The sequence below is a fragment of the Schistocerca gregaria genome, chromosome 8, assembly GCF_023897955.1.
Source record: "Schistocerca gregaria isolate iqSchGreg1 chromosome 8, iqSchGreg1.2, whole genome shotgun sequence".
NCBI lineage: Eukaryota > Metazoa > Arthropoda > Insecta > Orthoptera > Acrididae > Schistocerca > Schistocerca gregaria.
In genome coordinates, this window is record NC_064927.1 from 190,622,776 (window position 1) to 190,636,619 (window position 13,844).

The window sequence follows — 13,844 nt, forward strand, 5'->3', positions numbered from 1 at the left end:
AAAATCTGAAGTAAATCTGTCAAGAACGTCTGTACATTTTTGGTATTAACGTTTCCTCTCAATATATTACATATTCATCAATGTATTACATATATTAAAAGCGGGTTATAAAAATTAGCACGTATTCGAATGCAACGTTGTTTCAAAATTTCACCGCGGTCGGGCAAGAACTTTCAGAGATATACGATTTTGAATAAACGAACATTTACACTTTTATTTATATAAGTGTAAGTGTTTGTGATCTTAAATCTCTGAAAATTTTTCACCGGCTTCTTCGAAACTATAAAACAACGTTTCATTCGAATACTTGAGTGTTTTTACATACCTATGGGTGCGTTATATCGTATATAAATTTATACATAATATATGTACATCACAATTTGATTTTATCATTTGGTGCTCCAATCGGTATACACACACAACAACAAAAAGTTTTGCATCACCCTGGATCCAAGACTCCTGAAGACAGACGTTGACTGTAGATATTATATCACAGGCACAGTCAATTTTCACTGTTCAGAGATGTTACTAAACCCGCCCAAAGATGTAAACAACAGAGCGTGGGCAGCGCCTATTACACGGAGGGGGTCCAAAAGCCGACGATTTCGTCAATTCATCAGAAAAGAGGTACACGGCTCGCGTTGTCTGTAGTTCAACCATGTCTGGATGGTCATTACCGCGGTTCGACCGCGTTCACATTGTTATTTTATGCCGGGAAGGGAAGTGTCTAAGAGTCTCGGATGAACCAAAGCGATGCTCAGACATGGAGGAGATACAGAGGGACATGAACTGTCGATGATATGCCTCGCTCAGGCCACCCAAGGAGTACTACTGCAATGGATGACCGCTACCTAAGGATTATGGCTCGGAGGAACCTTGACATCAAAGCAACCATGTTGAATAATGCTTTTCGTTCAGCCACAGGACGTCCTGTTACGACTAAAACTGTGTTCAACAGGCTGCATGATGAGCAACTTCACTCCCGACGTCCATGGCGAGGTCCCGCTTTTCAACCACGACACCATACATCGCGGTATAAATGGGCCCAACCAAATGTCGAATGGACAGCTCAGGATTTGCATCACGTTCTCTTCACCGACGAGTGTCGCATATGTCTTCAACCAGACAATCGTCGGAGACGTGTTTTGAAGCAACCCGGTCAGCTGAACGCCTTAGACACATTGTCCAGCCAGCGAAGTAAGGTGGAGGTTCCCTCCTGTTTTGGGGTGGCATTATGTGGGGCCGACGTAAGCCGCTGATGGTCAGGAAAGACGCCGTAATGGCTGTACGTTACGTGAATGCCATCCTTCGACCGATAGTGCAACCATATCGGAAGCATATTGGAGAGGTATTCGTCTTCATCGACGACAGTTCGCACCCTCATCGTGCACATCTTGTGAAATACTTCCTTCAGGATAACGACATCGCTCGACTAGATTGGCCAGCATGTTCTTCAGACATGAATCCTATTGAACAGGCTTGGGATAGATTGGAATGGGCTATTCATGGACGACGTGGCCCATCAACCACTCTGAGCGATCTACGCTTAATCGCCATTGAGGAGTGGGACAATCTGGACCAATAGTGCCTTGATGAACTTGTCGATAGTATGCCACGACCAATACAGGTGTGTATCAATCAAGAGGACGTGCTACTGGATATTAAAGGTACTGGTTTGTACAGCAATATGGACCATCACTTCTGAAGGTCTCGTGTATGGTGGTACAACATGCAATGTGTGATTTTCATGATCAATAAAGGGGGCCGAAATGATGTTTATGTCGATCTCTATTCCAATTCTCTTTACAGCTTGCGGAGCTCTCGGAAGCGAGGTGATGCAAAATCTTTTAAGATTACGTATAGAAACACCCGCGTATTCGATTACAATGCACGGTCTAAGTCACAAAGAAATCGGTGTAAAACTTTCGGATATTTAAGATTTTGAACAAACGAATGTGAGGTCCATTACAGCCTAAAGCACACCACGTGTATTTTGAGATTGTAGCATGTATGCCCTTTTTTGGCTCCTCTTGGTTTTATGGTGAGTTCATCCATGCCTTAGGCCCTAACTATGTCTATGAACATTCACGAGAAGGCGTCTCTTTGATTTCTCTCGTATTCACTTTCATATAGGTACGACTAAGGCGTGCCTCAGAGCTATCGGTTCTCAGCGTCTCAGATACCAAATGGCTCTCCCGTAGGTATATAAATACGCGCCCATATTGTAATGCAATGTTGTGACAGAACTTCATAGCAACTAGTGACGAAATTTCGGCGATACGCAATTTTAAACAAACGTACATTTACGTACTGATTGGCTGTGGTGTATTATGCTTATTACCTGAGCCCCCATCTTACTCTGTTACTCACTCCTGTGAACGGGAACGCGTTATGCAGATCTTGGTGCCTCTCGCGTCCATCTAGAAAAGATAACCTGAAGATACCTAAATAAGGCGAAACGCGTCTTTGAAAAATAAAAAACTAAAATTGCAACCAAGACTGTTTTAACCAAAGCTATTTACGTCTTTGTTTGTATAGATGAAGTCACTTTCCACGAGAACAATGTATTCCAGAATATTCAACCATTCTGAAAGTAAAATCGGTTTTTTAGAGAGGTTACATCACTGCACGAGTATGTGTTAATTTCTTTCGTGAGAAAGTGCAATACGAAAGAATATACACAAAAATCAGAAGTTGAATTTTCTTTTTATTCTGAGTGCTCTCCATTTTCTTGTTACCACACGTTAATTTGACAAATGATTTTATCGTTGCTACACCATGATGACCTACATTTGAGTTACTTTAAAATTAGTGTGTGGTGCCTCATTGTTTTATCTCCTATTTAACCTTAGAAAGCATGTCTTTATACAGGGTGAAACATATTTAAACCGACAAACTCTGGGAGGTTGTATGGGACATCAAAACAAATATTTTTCCCTAATGTCATTTTTCCTCTGAGGATTATTTAAACCAGTGGACGTCATATTACGCACTTCAGTTGTTAGAGGCCGTATTACGATCTTCAGTTGTTAGAGAGCGTATTACGCTCTTCAGTTGTAGGCAACTGCTGTCCACCAGTGTAGTAGTGCATTGTCTCTGTTTACTAATGGATCGATACACCTGGAGTGAGTACACTGATATGGTTGGTGCGTACTACGTAGCGCACCGCAACGGACGAGCTGTACAGTGGGTTTATCAACAACAATATCCTAATCGCCGTATTCCGTATAATACGACCTCTGCTGCTGAGTACCAACGTCTGCGTGAGACCGGGTCATTTAGCAGATTACTTGGACAGGGACGCCGTCACAAGAACGCTGCAGTTTGAGGAAGTTGCTGGAAGACGTCCCGCTCCCTACAAGACAACACATGTGGTTTCAACATGACGGGGCACCGGCACATTTCAGTCGTCGTGTGCATCGATTCCTGGACCGACGGTTCCCAAAAACGTTGATTGGCAAAGGTGGTCCTGAATCACGGCCTGCTCGATCCCCAGATATGTCCCCTCTCGACTTTTTTGTATGGGGAGAGATGCGCTACCTTGTTTAGGCAACTCCTGTTGCATCAGAAGATGATCTGGTTGCCCGGATAGTAGCAGCAGTAGGAACAATTCACGATACTCCTGGGGTTTTTTCCCTTGTGAGACAATATAATCCGACGGTGTAACCTTTGTTTACGTGTCAATGGAGTCATTTTTGAAAATCTACTGTAATTAAAATTGTGTTGTGTTAATGTGTTGTCTCTTCGTCATAAAAAATGGAGAAGTGTTTGTTGATTTAATTAATCTGCCGCCAGATAAATCTTCCTCTACCTGTTTAAATACTCCTCATAGGAAAACATGACATTAGGGAAAAATATTTCTTTTGATATCCCCTACAACCTACCAGAGATTGTCGGTTTAAATACTTTTCACCCTGTGTAAGACTGATTTGTCAAATATTTTTATTGAATTCTTTGCTCCTCTGTAATATAAGTTGATGTGTAACGTGTTCTTCTAAATGAAAAGTTATCGTAACTTGGAATGGTTTCTTGCTAAGTTTGCTGAACCAACTTTATTTGAGTACGAGGAAACCTTAGTGTAAACAGTTTTTTGCAGATATGACGGAAATGGATGTGCAGAAGAAACTGTGGTTGGAAGTATCTGGTGCATGCGAACAACACTGATGTTCGGCAACCTTGCACGTAATTTTTACACAGAAAATTCCAAGAAAATTGATACACTGGTCAGGATCATAATATTGGACAATGGGTATACATTAGGAAAACACATTTTCGATCAGAATCACAAGTTTATATTGTTTGAGTTCTGAACTAGACACAAAAATTGTCCACATCAGTTTTAACGATTTCATTAGTCAATAATATATACATTTGTCGAACATTTCATACAGTGATAACACATAAAACATTCTTTTTATGGAAACGCCGCGCAAGTCTTTATTATACGTATAAAACACTACACACATAAAACATCAATAGAGTCTCACCAATTAAAAGTCTTGTTGTTCGTTGCTATGAGATCATCGATTCACTGCGGCTTCTTTCACCTGCCAAAACATTCGTCACTCACACAGTTCAGACTGAAAATGAATCGACAGCACGACAGAAAAAGTATACGTTAAATGTCCGAGTATCACACACAAAGAATAGAATGATATAGTTTTGATCTCGTAATTTGCACTCATATTTGAACTCAGATACGCTTTTACTGTTTTACTCTCCGTTATACCATCGTTATTTGATCTTTCGACACGAAACACCAATTTAATGATAAATGGCAGGTAGCTACTTCGGTACTTTTTATTTGACACAGTGTGGCCAGTCATATTTCTTCAGAATTAAGGTTATAGGATATCAGCGTTTCACTGTTTGAAAAGTGTCGTCTGAAAGTCATCAAAACAATAATTTTATTTAACAAACGACAACTTGATCCACACCTAGAAGAGCTGCTTATTTCCCCGAAAACTTTCTCACAGTTCATTTATTTAAAAACACCCTGTATAGACAAATTTAACCACAGTTCCGCCAATAATTCTAGTCAGTAATACACCACAAGTTTCAATGCCTGAACACAATGAAAGGAAAGAAAACTGCACGATCACGTACAAATAAAAAAATGTGTACTATGGAGCTGCACAGAAGAAGAATAAATAAATTTTCCACTTTCAAATTTTGTCCATGTTGAATATGATTTAGACTTCCTTTCTTCACAACTGGACAACTTATCACTACAAAGCACATAACAAACGATTTTTTTTATTTTAGCACGATCTGTAGATTATTTTATGAAATTAACTTAAGATAATTCTCTCTTCAGTTTGTTGTTAGGAGAAAACAGTGAAAAAGGCCAGCAATGTCGGTCTGATAATAAGAAACCGATAGGCTAAAGGAAACACTCACGTGTTGAGATAAGTGATCAGGAGTGTGAAGGGTAGAGTAATTCAAATAATAGCTTCAGCTCAAATATTGCGAAAAAAAAGAATGAAGAGGCACTCTATTAGCTTCTACAAAATCCGTTGAGAAGACGTCAAGCCATATTTGGTATACTGAGTGACACACATCTCGTACAGTCACTGCCAGTGAGTACATATATGTTCTGTAATGGTTCACGGTGGTATCTACTTCGTGAGGAATTGTTCACCAACTACAGATCATGACAACACTGTCGGTACGTTCAGTGTGAAGTTCCAAGAAACACTTACATACAACGGGCTTATTAAATCTTGATTCTTGCAGTGTTGTGTCGACAAGTAGTCTTTCACTTTTAATAGATACTTTACGGCATCGCATTAAAAAATTTCTGGCAACTCGAAGATCAGCTGTAGTCGCTTTCTTGTAGTGCCTTTCATACTTCATTATATAGGACGACACCAGCACGTAATACGATATTTCAGTTGAAGCATGTCAGAATACAAATCCTCCTAATGTATGTGAGACGTTAACAGCTATAATCACTCAGAAAGTTCCGAATTCTCCATTGCAACCTATATGGAAACCTTGCTCCAACTGGGTATGTCCGTGGATGATAAATGCTTCTGCGCATATGGGACGTACATCGTCAGGGGCAGATTTTCTCTGGGTCCCACATAACTCAGTCCTTGGCTGTCCATAGTAATAATCTTTCAGACGACATGACGACATACTAGGCGTTCGAGTACGGCTGATGACAGCGTCTGTAGAGGGCACTGCTGGGTCCAGTGGTCGCATATGAAGGCATATATTGCAAAGTATTTGTCATTGGTACCTGTAGCTACACTCTCTTCAACAACTTCAGACGTCTCTGAAACCAGCTGCACACAGACAGGGTCTAGTAACCAATGACATCTTCTGCCAATGTATTTGATTTCAGCGGTGTTGTTGTGTACTAACATAACCAGACAGTGTCCAGTGATGTCTGATTCCACCACCATAAAGACCAGATAAACATTAGGTACTAGCCAGTGGCGTCAGTGGTCGACACCCTGGAGTTCAGTGAGGACAGACTGGACTTCTGTAGCCAAGCAGCCATCAATGGTGTCAGCCCCACACGACTCAGACATCCGTAAGCAGCTAGTAGCCAACGGCGCCAGCAGCCAATTCCCTGCAGCTCAGCAGCTGCAGACTGGACTTCCAGGATTTACAGCCAGGCAGCGTCCAGTGACGTCTCCAGTCAGCACCTCGCAGACTGTTAGACATCCGTGGCCAGGTAGTGGCCGATGGCGTCTGCAGCCATCATCCTGCGGACCAGCGGCGCGCGGCCGCCGGCGCCGTCCCATCATACGCAACTCTCAGGGATTCGTGACGTCATGAGGCGCTCCTTGATGGCGTGGCCGTTGAGCTCGAGGTCCGGCGCGGGGGTGGTGGGCTGCGGGGGAGGCGAGTGCCTGCTGAGGCGCAGGTCCCGGGGCCGCGGGGCGCCGCCGCTCTCCGAGCTGGCCGAGGACGTCGCCTGCTCCGTCGGTGACGTCATCTGCAAAGTAGATCACACGATCGACATTTGGCATTTCTAGCAAGGGGTGCACTGACCATCAGCATACCTCCACAGTTGATATCCTTTGTTTTCGAGATCACTACATTGCGTTTAAAAAAAAAAATGTCATAAGAGTATCTTTTATTTTTACTTTGTCAAAAAAACAATAAACTAAATTAGGGAAACGTGACCTGCAAAATGTTCAGAGAGTTGGCCGATGAATATTACCTCTTTCTCTGTGAGCTATATAGTTAATAAACAACGTTAAAAATATTTCCTTATGGAAACAGGCTTCACAGAACTCCTGTGATCAGAACGCTTCCTTCTACACGGTTTTCAGATCCCTGATCCATAGACGGTGTCATTCTCTGTATAAAACGTATTCATATAGACTAAGCAGCAAATACAAGCAAGTCTCAGCAGCAAGAAAGTTTCTGTGACGTGTATGTATCCTATGTGCGTATATGCATATACAGCTGAAGGCAGAAACAGAAATATATAAATACATTTAGGCATACGAATACTCGTTCAAGGGGCGATCATAAGGCTTCGGTTGTAAGGCCATTTAAACCAGAATCGATATGTCAATCAGGCAAAATAGCCAGGAACACTCAGGCAATCATCCCACGATGTACCTGCTTGAAGCTACCCATTTGGTAAAACCCCGTGTCCTGCTGCATAGCCGGCCGCCGTGGAAGAGCAGTTCTAGGCGCTTCAGTCAGGAACCGCGCTGCTGCTACGGTCGCAGGTTCGAATCCTGCCTCGGGCATGGACGTGTGTGATGTCCGTAGATTAGGTTTAAGTAGTTCTAAGTCTAGGGGACTGATGGCTTCAGATGTTAAGTCTCATAGTGCTTAGAGCCATTTGAACATATTTTGCTGCGTGAAGAAGTCTGTAACAGGCTGCTGCACGCCCTCGTCGTACAGTTATCATCGACTTTCCAAGGCCTTTTCTAGTGGGCCGAAGGCGTGATGATCGCAAGGGGAGAGATCTGGACTATAGAGTGGGTGCTTGATTGTCTCCCACTTCTGTCTCCCAGTTGATGCTGTCCTTGTAGATAGACTGGTGTCCTGTCTCGAATCGCGACCTGTACGGAACCTGACCCAGCAGGGAATCGAACACGGGCCGTTAGGTATGACATTCCGTCGCGCTGTCCACTCAGCTACCAGGGGCGGACAGTGTCAGATGACAGCTCATGTTGAAATTAGGTCGCATTAAAACCCGATTGCATCAGCGTCACTGGGAGCGAGGAACGACTTACTTCGTTTTGACTACTGCGTGTGGCGTTTAACTATTTCGTGTGGGTTCCAGATCTAGCACTTAAGGCACAGTGTTAGTTCGAAATCATTCAGGTAGTTGGACTTTGAAGCCATTGATGGGCCCTGAGCTGTTTCCTTCCTTTAGGTTACCATGCTTAGCTAGCAATACGAATAATTAATTTTCAGTATTCTGGGAACAGTGCTGATTAAAGGCATGGTGTAGGACGCCATGTTGTAGCAGACTGCCACCATTTCATTAGTCGCATGCTTAGTCAAACTTCACGCTAGTGAGTTCAACGAGTGACAACTTTCATTGCTCCACTATCGTCTATCGGAATAGAATAACATTTCTGCTGTTGCTAATCCCTACCGACTCCCCATATTGATACATAATGGTTGAAAGTAACATAAGATAGTAAATGTCTTGGTCATATTGCATCTGATGTTTAATTTCAGTGATAAATCATAAGGTTTCTAAATGCAAGTTAATTGTTATTAGATTTATTACATTTCCATTTCCCTCAGAGAGGTTCTGTGTGGTGTCTGTAGCCCATCAACGAGATTGTACAATGAAATAGAGATGATAAATTCGTCACTGCTTGGTTGCATCAGTTCCTAGTGGCTTTGACGTATACATTTACTTTTTATTTGTCAGTTGAGTTACAAAATACTAGAACTTAAAGTTGTCATTTTAACCAGTCAGGATTGAATGTGTCCCTTGCAAAAACAGTAAATTATTCAGTCGCCTGCAAGGCAATACACTGCAATCAAAACCTTTCCCTATGTTCCGATAAAAATGGTATCCCCTCGTTCTTCCGTAGCTGTCACTGTTGAGCTTATTTCGTGAATCAATCATAGCTATGAACAATTATACAGGTTGGTCAGAAAAAGTTTCAAAAGCTTGTAAAGGTGTGGCAGGGTAGACTTTGCTGAGGTAAAATTGTTAAGAAAAAAATTCGTATTTCCGAATCAATTAACTGAAGTTAGCCAGACTGTTCAAAGGAACCAAAATAAGAACACATTTGATGACACCGTCTCTGGCTACCCACTTGAAGTTAGGTGTACAACGTCCTGACTGGCTAAGTACAATGCTAATTAACTCAGAAACGGAACAACATATAGATTTTTTTTCCTAAGAAATTAATATTTCTCAGCAGAATCTACCATGGAGCACAGTTACATGCACTTCAAGCTATTTCTGACCACATTCTATATCTTCCTTAATCTGACGATTCATGTTGTAGCATCGTGATGATAGCACTGGACATATAATGACTATGTGTGTGTGTGTGTGTGTGTGTGTGTGTGTGTGTGTGTGTGTGTGTGTATGTGTGTGTGTGTGAGCCTGCGATGTTCTCCAAAACACCAATAGATTTCAGTCCAATTTAGCACAGCAACACCATCAGAACTGTGAGTTTGTATCCTCCTAGCCCCAACAGGACAGAGAGGGAGAAACGTGTTTTTTCCATGACAGGCATGTTGTGAGAGAACAAAATCAACCTGCTTTGCACGGTAGCCTAGTAGACAGGAGAAAGAAACGGTTTTTCTGGGCCCCAGACCCATAGGCTGCTCTGCATGACGGGCATGTTCTGTTGGAGTAGTATCAGCCTGCTTTTTAACCTCCTTTGTATGATAGTCTCTGTACCAGGGACAAATACATGATTATCAAGTCCATGATGTTTAGCCCGCCCTGCATGACAGGTGTGTCGTGTAAGTAGTATTGGCTTTATTGAACTTGTGAGATACTTATGAACATGGCTTTGGACAGGTTGAGATAGATATAGAAGGAGATGGACAGAGTGAGGAGGAGGAGGAAACGGGCAGGAAGAGGGGAGATGAGGGATGCATGTTGCAGGTGGAAGGTGTAGAGAGGTGGTGGGGTGATGGCATGGAAGAGGGGGAGGTGAAAATGGGAAGGAGAAGGGGGAGGAGGATATGGTGAGAGAGAGGAAAGTGTGGTAAGAGAGGAGGTTGTAGGAAATGGACGAAGAGTGGAGGAGGAGGAGGAGGTGGAGAGACAGTGAGAATTTGGAGGAGGAGACAGATGTGGGGGGATGAGGTGTCAGGCAGAGGGAGGAAGAAGTGGGGACAGAGAGTGAAGCGTCTTCCAGGCTACTGTCTCAATAGCACTGGTGTCTGGACTTACTTTTCTTCTAACTTACTCCGGTACTGCCTCCAGTATGAGTATGTAACTGCTGTTTCCCCACACGGAGCGGGAGTGCACCTGCGTTATGGCGGATAAGGAAACTGCCGGCAACTTTCGTACTTACCGGGTGCAAAGTGAGTGATGGGGAACGAGTGCCATTCTTGTGGCTTCACCCCTCAATGCAGTGCTCTGCTGCACACCTGTTTGTGGCAATTAGGTTCTGCGATGCAGCCTAACGTGCGCGTGTGTAAATGGGCACCTGGGCCCTGCTCCGGAGATAGCCGTGATTTCATTGAGGTGCTGGACAGAAGCATCGTTACTTACCAGGGGCGAGGAGGTGCGCGGCTGCGGCCAGAGCGGCTGACCCGGCGCTGGAGACCCGCTGGACGGCGGCGTGGGGCGCGAGGGCGGCGAGACCCGGCGCACCACCAGCTGGTCGCTGCCCCCCGTGCAGTCTGACAACACAAAACACTCACCCCTTATTTCTCGTCACTCTTCGGTTTACCATGATGTACAACGAACTTCAGCGCTACACCAACACTCTGGTCCATTAGCGTGTAATATTCATGTATGTACAGGGTGAACAAAATGAAACTCGCCGTACCTTGAGATAGGCAAACATACTTACATCATCCACAACTGGGGCAGATAATATAAGCTGGGTTGCCTACATTAAGGTGCATGAAACACAGCGTGATCAAAAAGATGGACTTACTTTCAGTTATCTATATTTCCAACACTATACATTGTATTTTAATTCCGTCAGGTATATTTGAAAGAGAATGATGTAAAGTTTCAAATACTACCGCTTGCAAGATCACCCCGCCTCTAAACTGATACTGTTAATACTCAGCTTAGCTGTGAGTCCGTAGAGGGTGGTATATGTGACGTACAGTATGACTGGTCAGCATTTCCACCCGGAATTTGCGAGTGTAAGTTGGACTTTCCTTGATCCCCCTTGGTGGGCTGTGTCGTCGGATTTCCTCCCACCTGTGCGCGGTGCAGCTCTCGTAAATGTCGTCCCGTGCAGATTCTTCATTGGCGCATTGGATGTCTCTGTCGGTGGAAGCTAATTAACTGAAATTGCTGTCGATCAACTTTGGGGTATCTATTTACTCGAAATTAACATTCAGAATGCCGTAATATCACTTTTATTCCTATTAGATCAATAATGAAACACTCGTGACCGAGAGCATGGCTACCATTGGATAAGACAGGAAGACCTCTTAACGCCGACTGCCGACTTTGGCGCGCAGTCCGTATCTCTTACTAGTTTCTTCATAGTTCGTGGATTTCCGATCAAGATCGTACTTACTAAGATATGCATTTGTTAATGAACGGGTGTGAATTTTAACGAGGCAAAATTATGATAAATAGTTCTAAACATCCAGTGGCTCCTCCTAGTATTCGTGTTGTCATAAATGACTTTAATTATTGAATATAAATAAACAAAATCGGTGACTTTGGCGGTACTTCCCGTCATGTACATTTCCCAGGCTAACGCTTGTTGCTACGCTCCAGCGCCGAGCCCCACCCCACTACTCGCGACATATGGTCACTTCGTCACCTAGTCAGCCAGCGTGGGAAATGCTCTCCGATTCATGGCCGGCTATGCACTACAACACTTCCTATCCATCGTGAATACATCAATAAGAGACAATAATTTATTAAAAGTGGTAAAAATGTCTTCCTCGTGTAAGAGGTACCTTACATGCTCCAGTGCCGCACTGCCTGAAGCTCATATCAGGTCAGTTGCAAGCGAGATGGCTACTATGCAATTGCACGTCAGCTTGTCTGCGGCGAAAGTGGAGTACGTGGAGGGCATTCGGGTGAACTTTGAACGCAGCCCAATGAAATCAACCTGTAGAACTAGTAGGAAACTTGGACTGAGTCATACATCTGTCAAGAATATAGAATTTTGTGACTGTATGCTCCGAAACATGGAAGAAGATGAATTATTTATGTCTCGTGTAATTTTTAGTGGTGGAGCTAGGTTTCACCTAAATGGGAAAGTCAACAGGCACTAGGTTCGGATTTAGGGGCTACAAAATCCTCATGTAACACAGTTACGACAGTATTGTTGACAACGGTTTATATATCCTTTTTTTGACGACATTACTGTTACTGAAGTAACAAATCACAGAATGCTTCAAAACTGGTTTGTTCCTCAAAAGAACAAAGATTCAATATTTTACATTTTCGAACAGAACGAAGCTCCACCCCGTTGGCATTTGAATTTTTGATGTTTCCTGAATGTATCGCCACTTCGACGACGGATAGGTCGCATGGAGCATAAAGACAACAATTTGCTTCTATCTGCCGAGGACGCACGTAAAAGATTCCGTTTACATTCCACATTTTTCCCACATATTTCAATGACCTACGAAAATGTAAGACACCTGCAGTGAACTCAGTGATGCGAGCCATTCGCCATCGAGAGCAGGATAAATTAAGCTAAATTCTGTATTTATCTATGTAGCCGAAGGGGCCATACAGAACATCTGCAAACTTCCATGCATATACAATATAATGTAATTTACAGAATTTAAATACAACACACAGTTCAAGACATATAGCCAACTGAAATGGTGTCCACATTTTGCAATAACTCTGCATTTTCCAGCCAAGATTCTTTTGTCCATGTACAAGAATGTGCTGTAATGTCCTGTTCAACTAATTTGAAATACTATTTATTCCCAGCAATGCTCATTAGTTAATACAATTTGTCATAAATAATATATCAAATAAAGAAGAACATAAAAGTGAATGCTCTACAATATTAATTTCTGTAGTTTCGATTTATAATCGTGTAGAGCAAAAATAATCTTCTGGTTTTCCTTTAAAAATATGAAAATGCTGAAGAATTAATTAAGGTACTTAATAACATGTTTATTTTTCATAACTGCATCTTAGTTCATAGAATAGATACTAGAGCTACGAGTTCATTTAGCAAGCGCGAAAGCATCACGGAGGTGATCAGAAAATGGCGGATGGTACAAGAGAGGCGTTTTGCATCACTTTATTGTTTGCTCTCACAGTTTCGAAAGTATACAGTCCTGCAAGAGTTATCCAATATAATGCTTCCTCCTAGATATATCATCGCGGAAAGGCCATTAAGGCAAAATTAGAGAGTAGATCCCACAGGGGGGCTTCACAAATCTTTCTTTCCGCGAATCATCAGCCACTGTAACATGAAAGGGAGCAAGTGACACTAACATGGAAAGTACCCTCTGCCACATATTTATGGTAGTTTGTGAAGTACAGAAGTTGGTGAGGATCTACAAATGAAACAATTAGCATACAGATTTAAAGTCACACACTCTGAGCAACAAAGTAAATGTGAAAGCACAGAGATAAAGAAAAAAAGGAAAAAATTCGGAGGATTTATGACTTCGGGAGAGCGGTCTACAACGAGAAGAGAATGTGGTGGCTGACAGATGGGTGGATCAGGAGGCGAATACCCGGGGAGCAACGACATAGCACTATTGGC

General features: G+C 42.8%; 1 protein-coding gene across 1 annotated transcript in view; it reads right to left on the reverse strand.

Annotated features, from left to right (window-relative positions):
- Positions 1-4,269: 4,269 nt before the first annotated feature.
- Positions 4,270-13,844, reverse strand: part of LOC126284502 (nephrin-like) — a 1,138,462-nt gene continuing 1,128,887 nt past the window's right edge. The window contains exons 13-14 of the mRNA XM_049983477.1: positions 10,679-10,809; positions 4,270-6,949 (exon numbers count right to left, since the gene is read on the reverse strand). Coding sequence (XP_049839434.1) covers positions 6,755-6,949; positions 10,679-10,809 — 326 coding nt within the window. The 3' untranslated portion in view covers positions 4,270-6,754. The remainder of the gene's footprint in view (positions 6,950-10,678; positions 10,810-13,844) is intronic.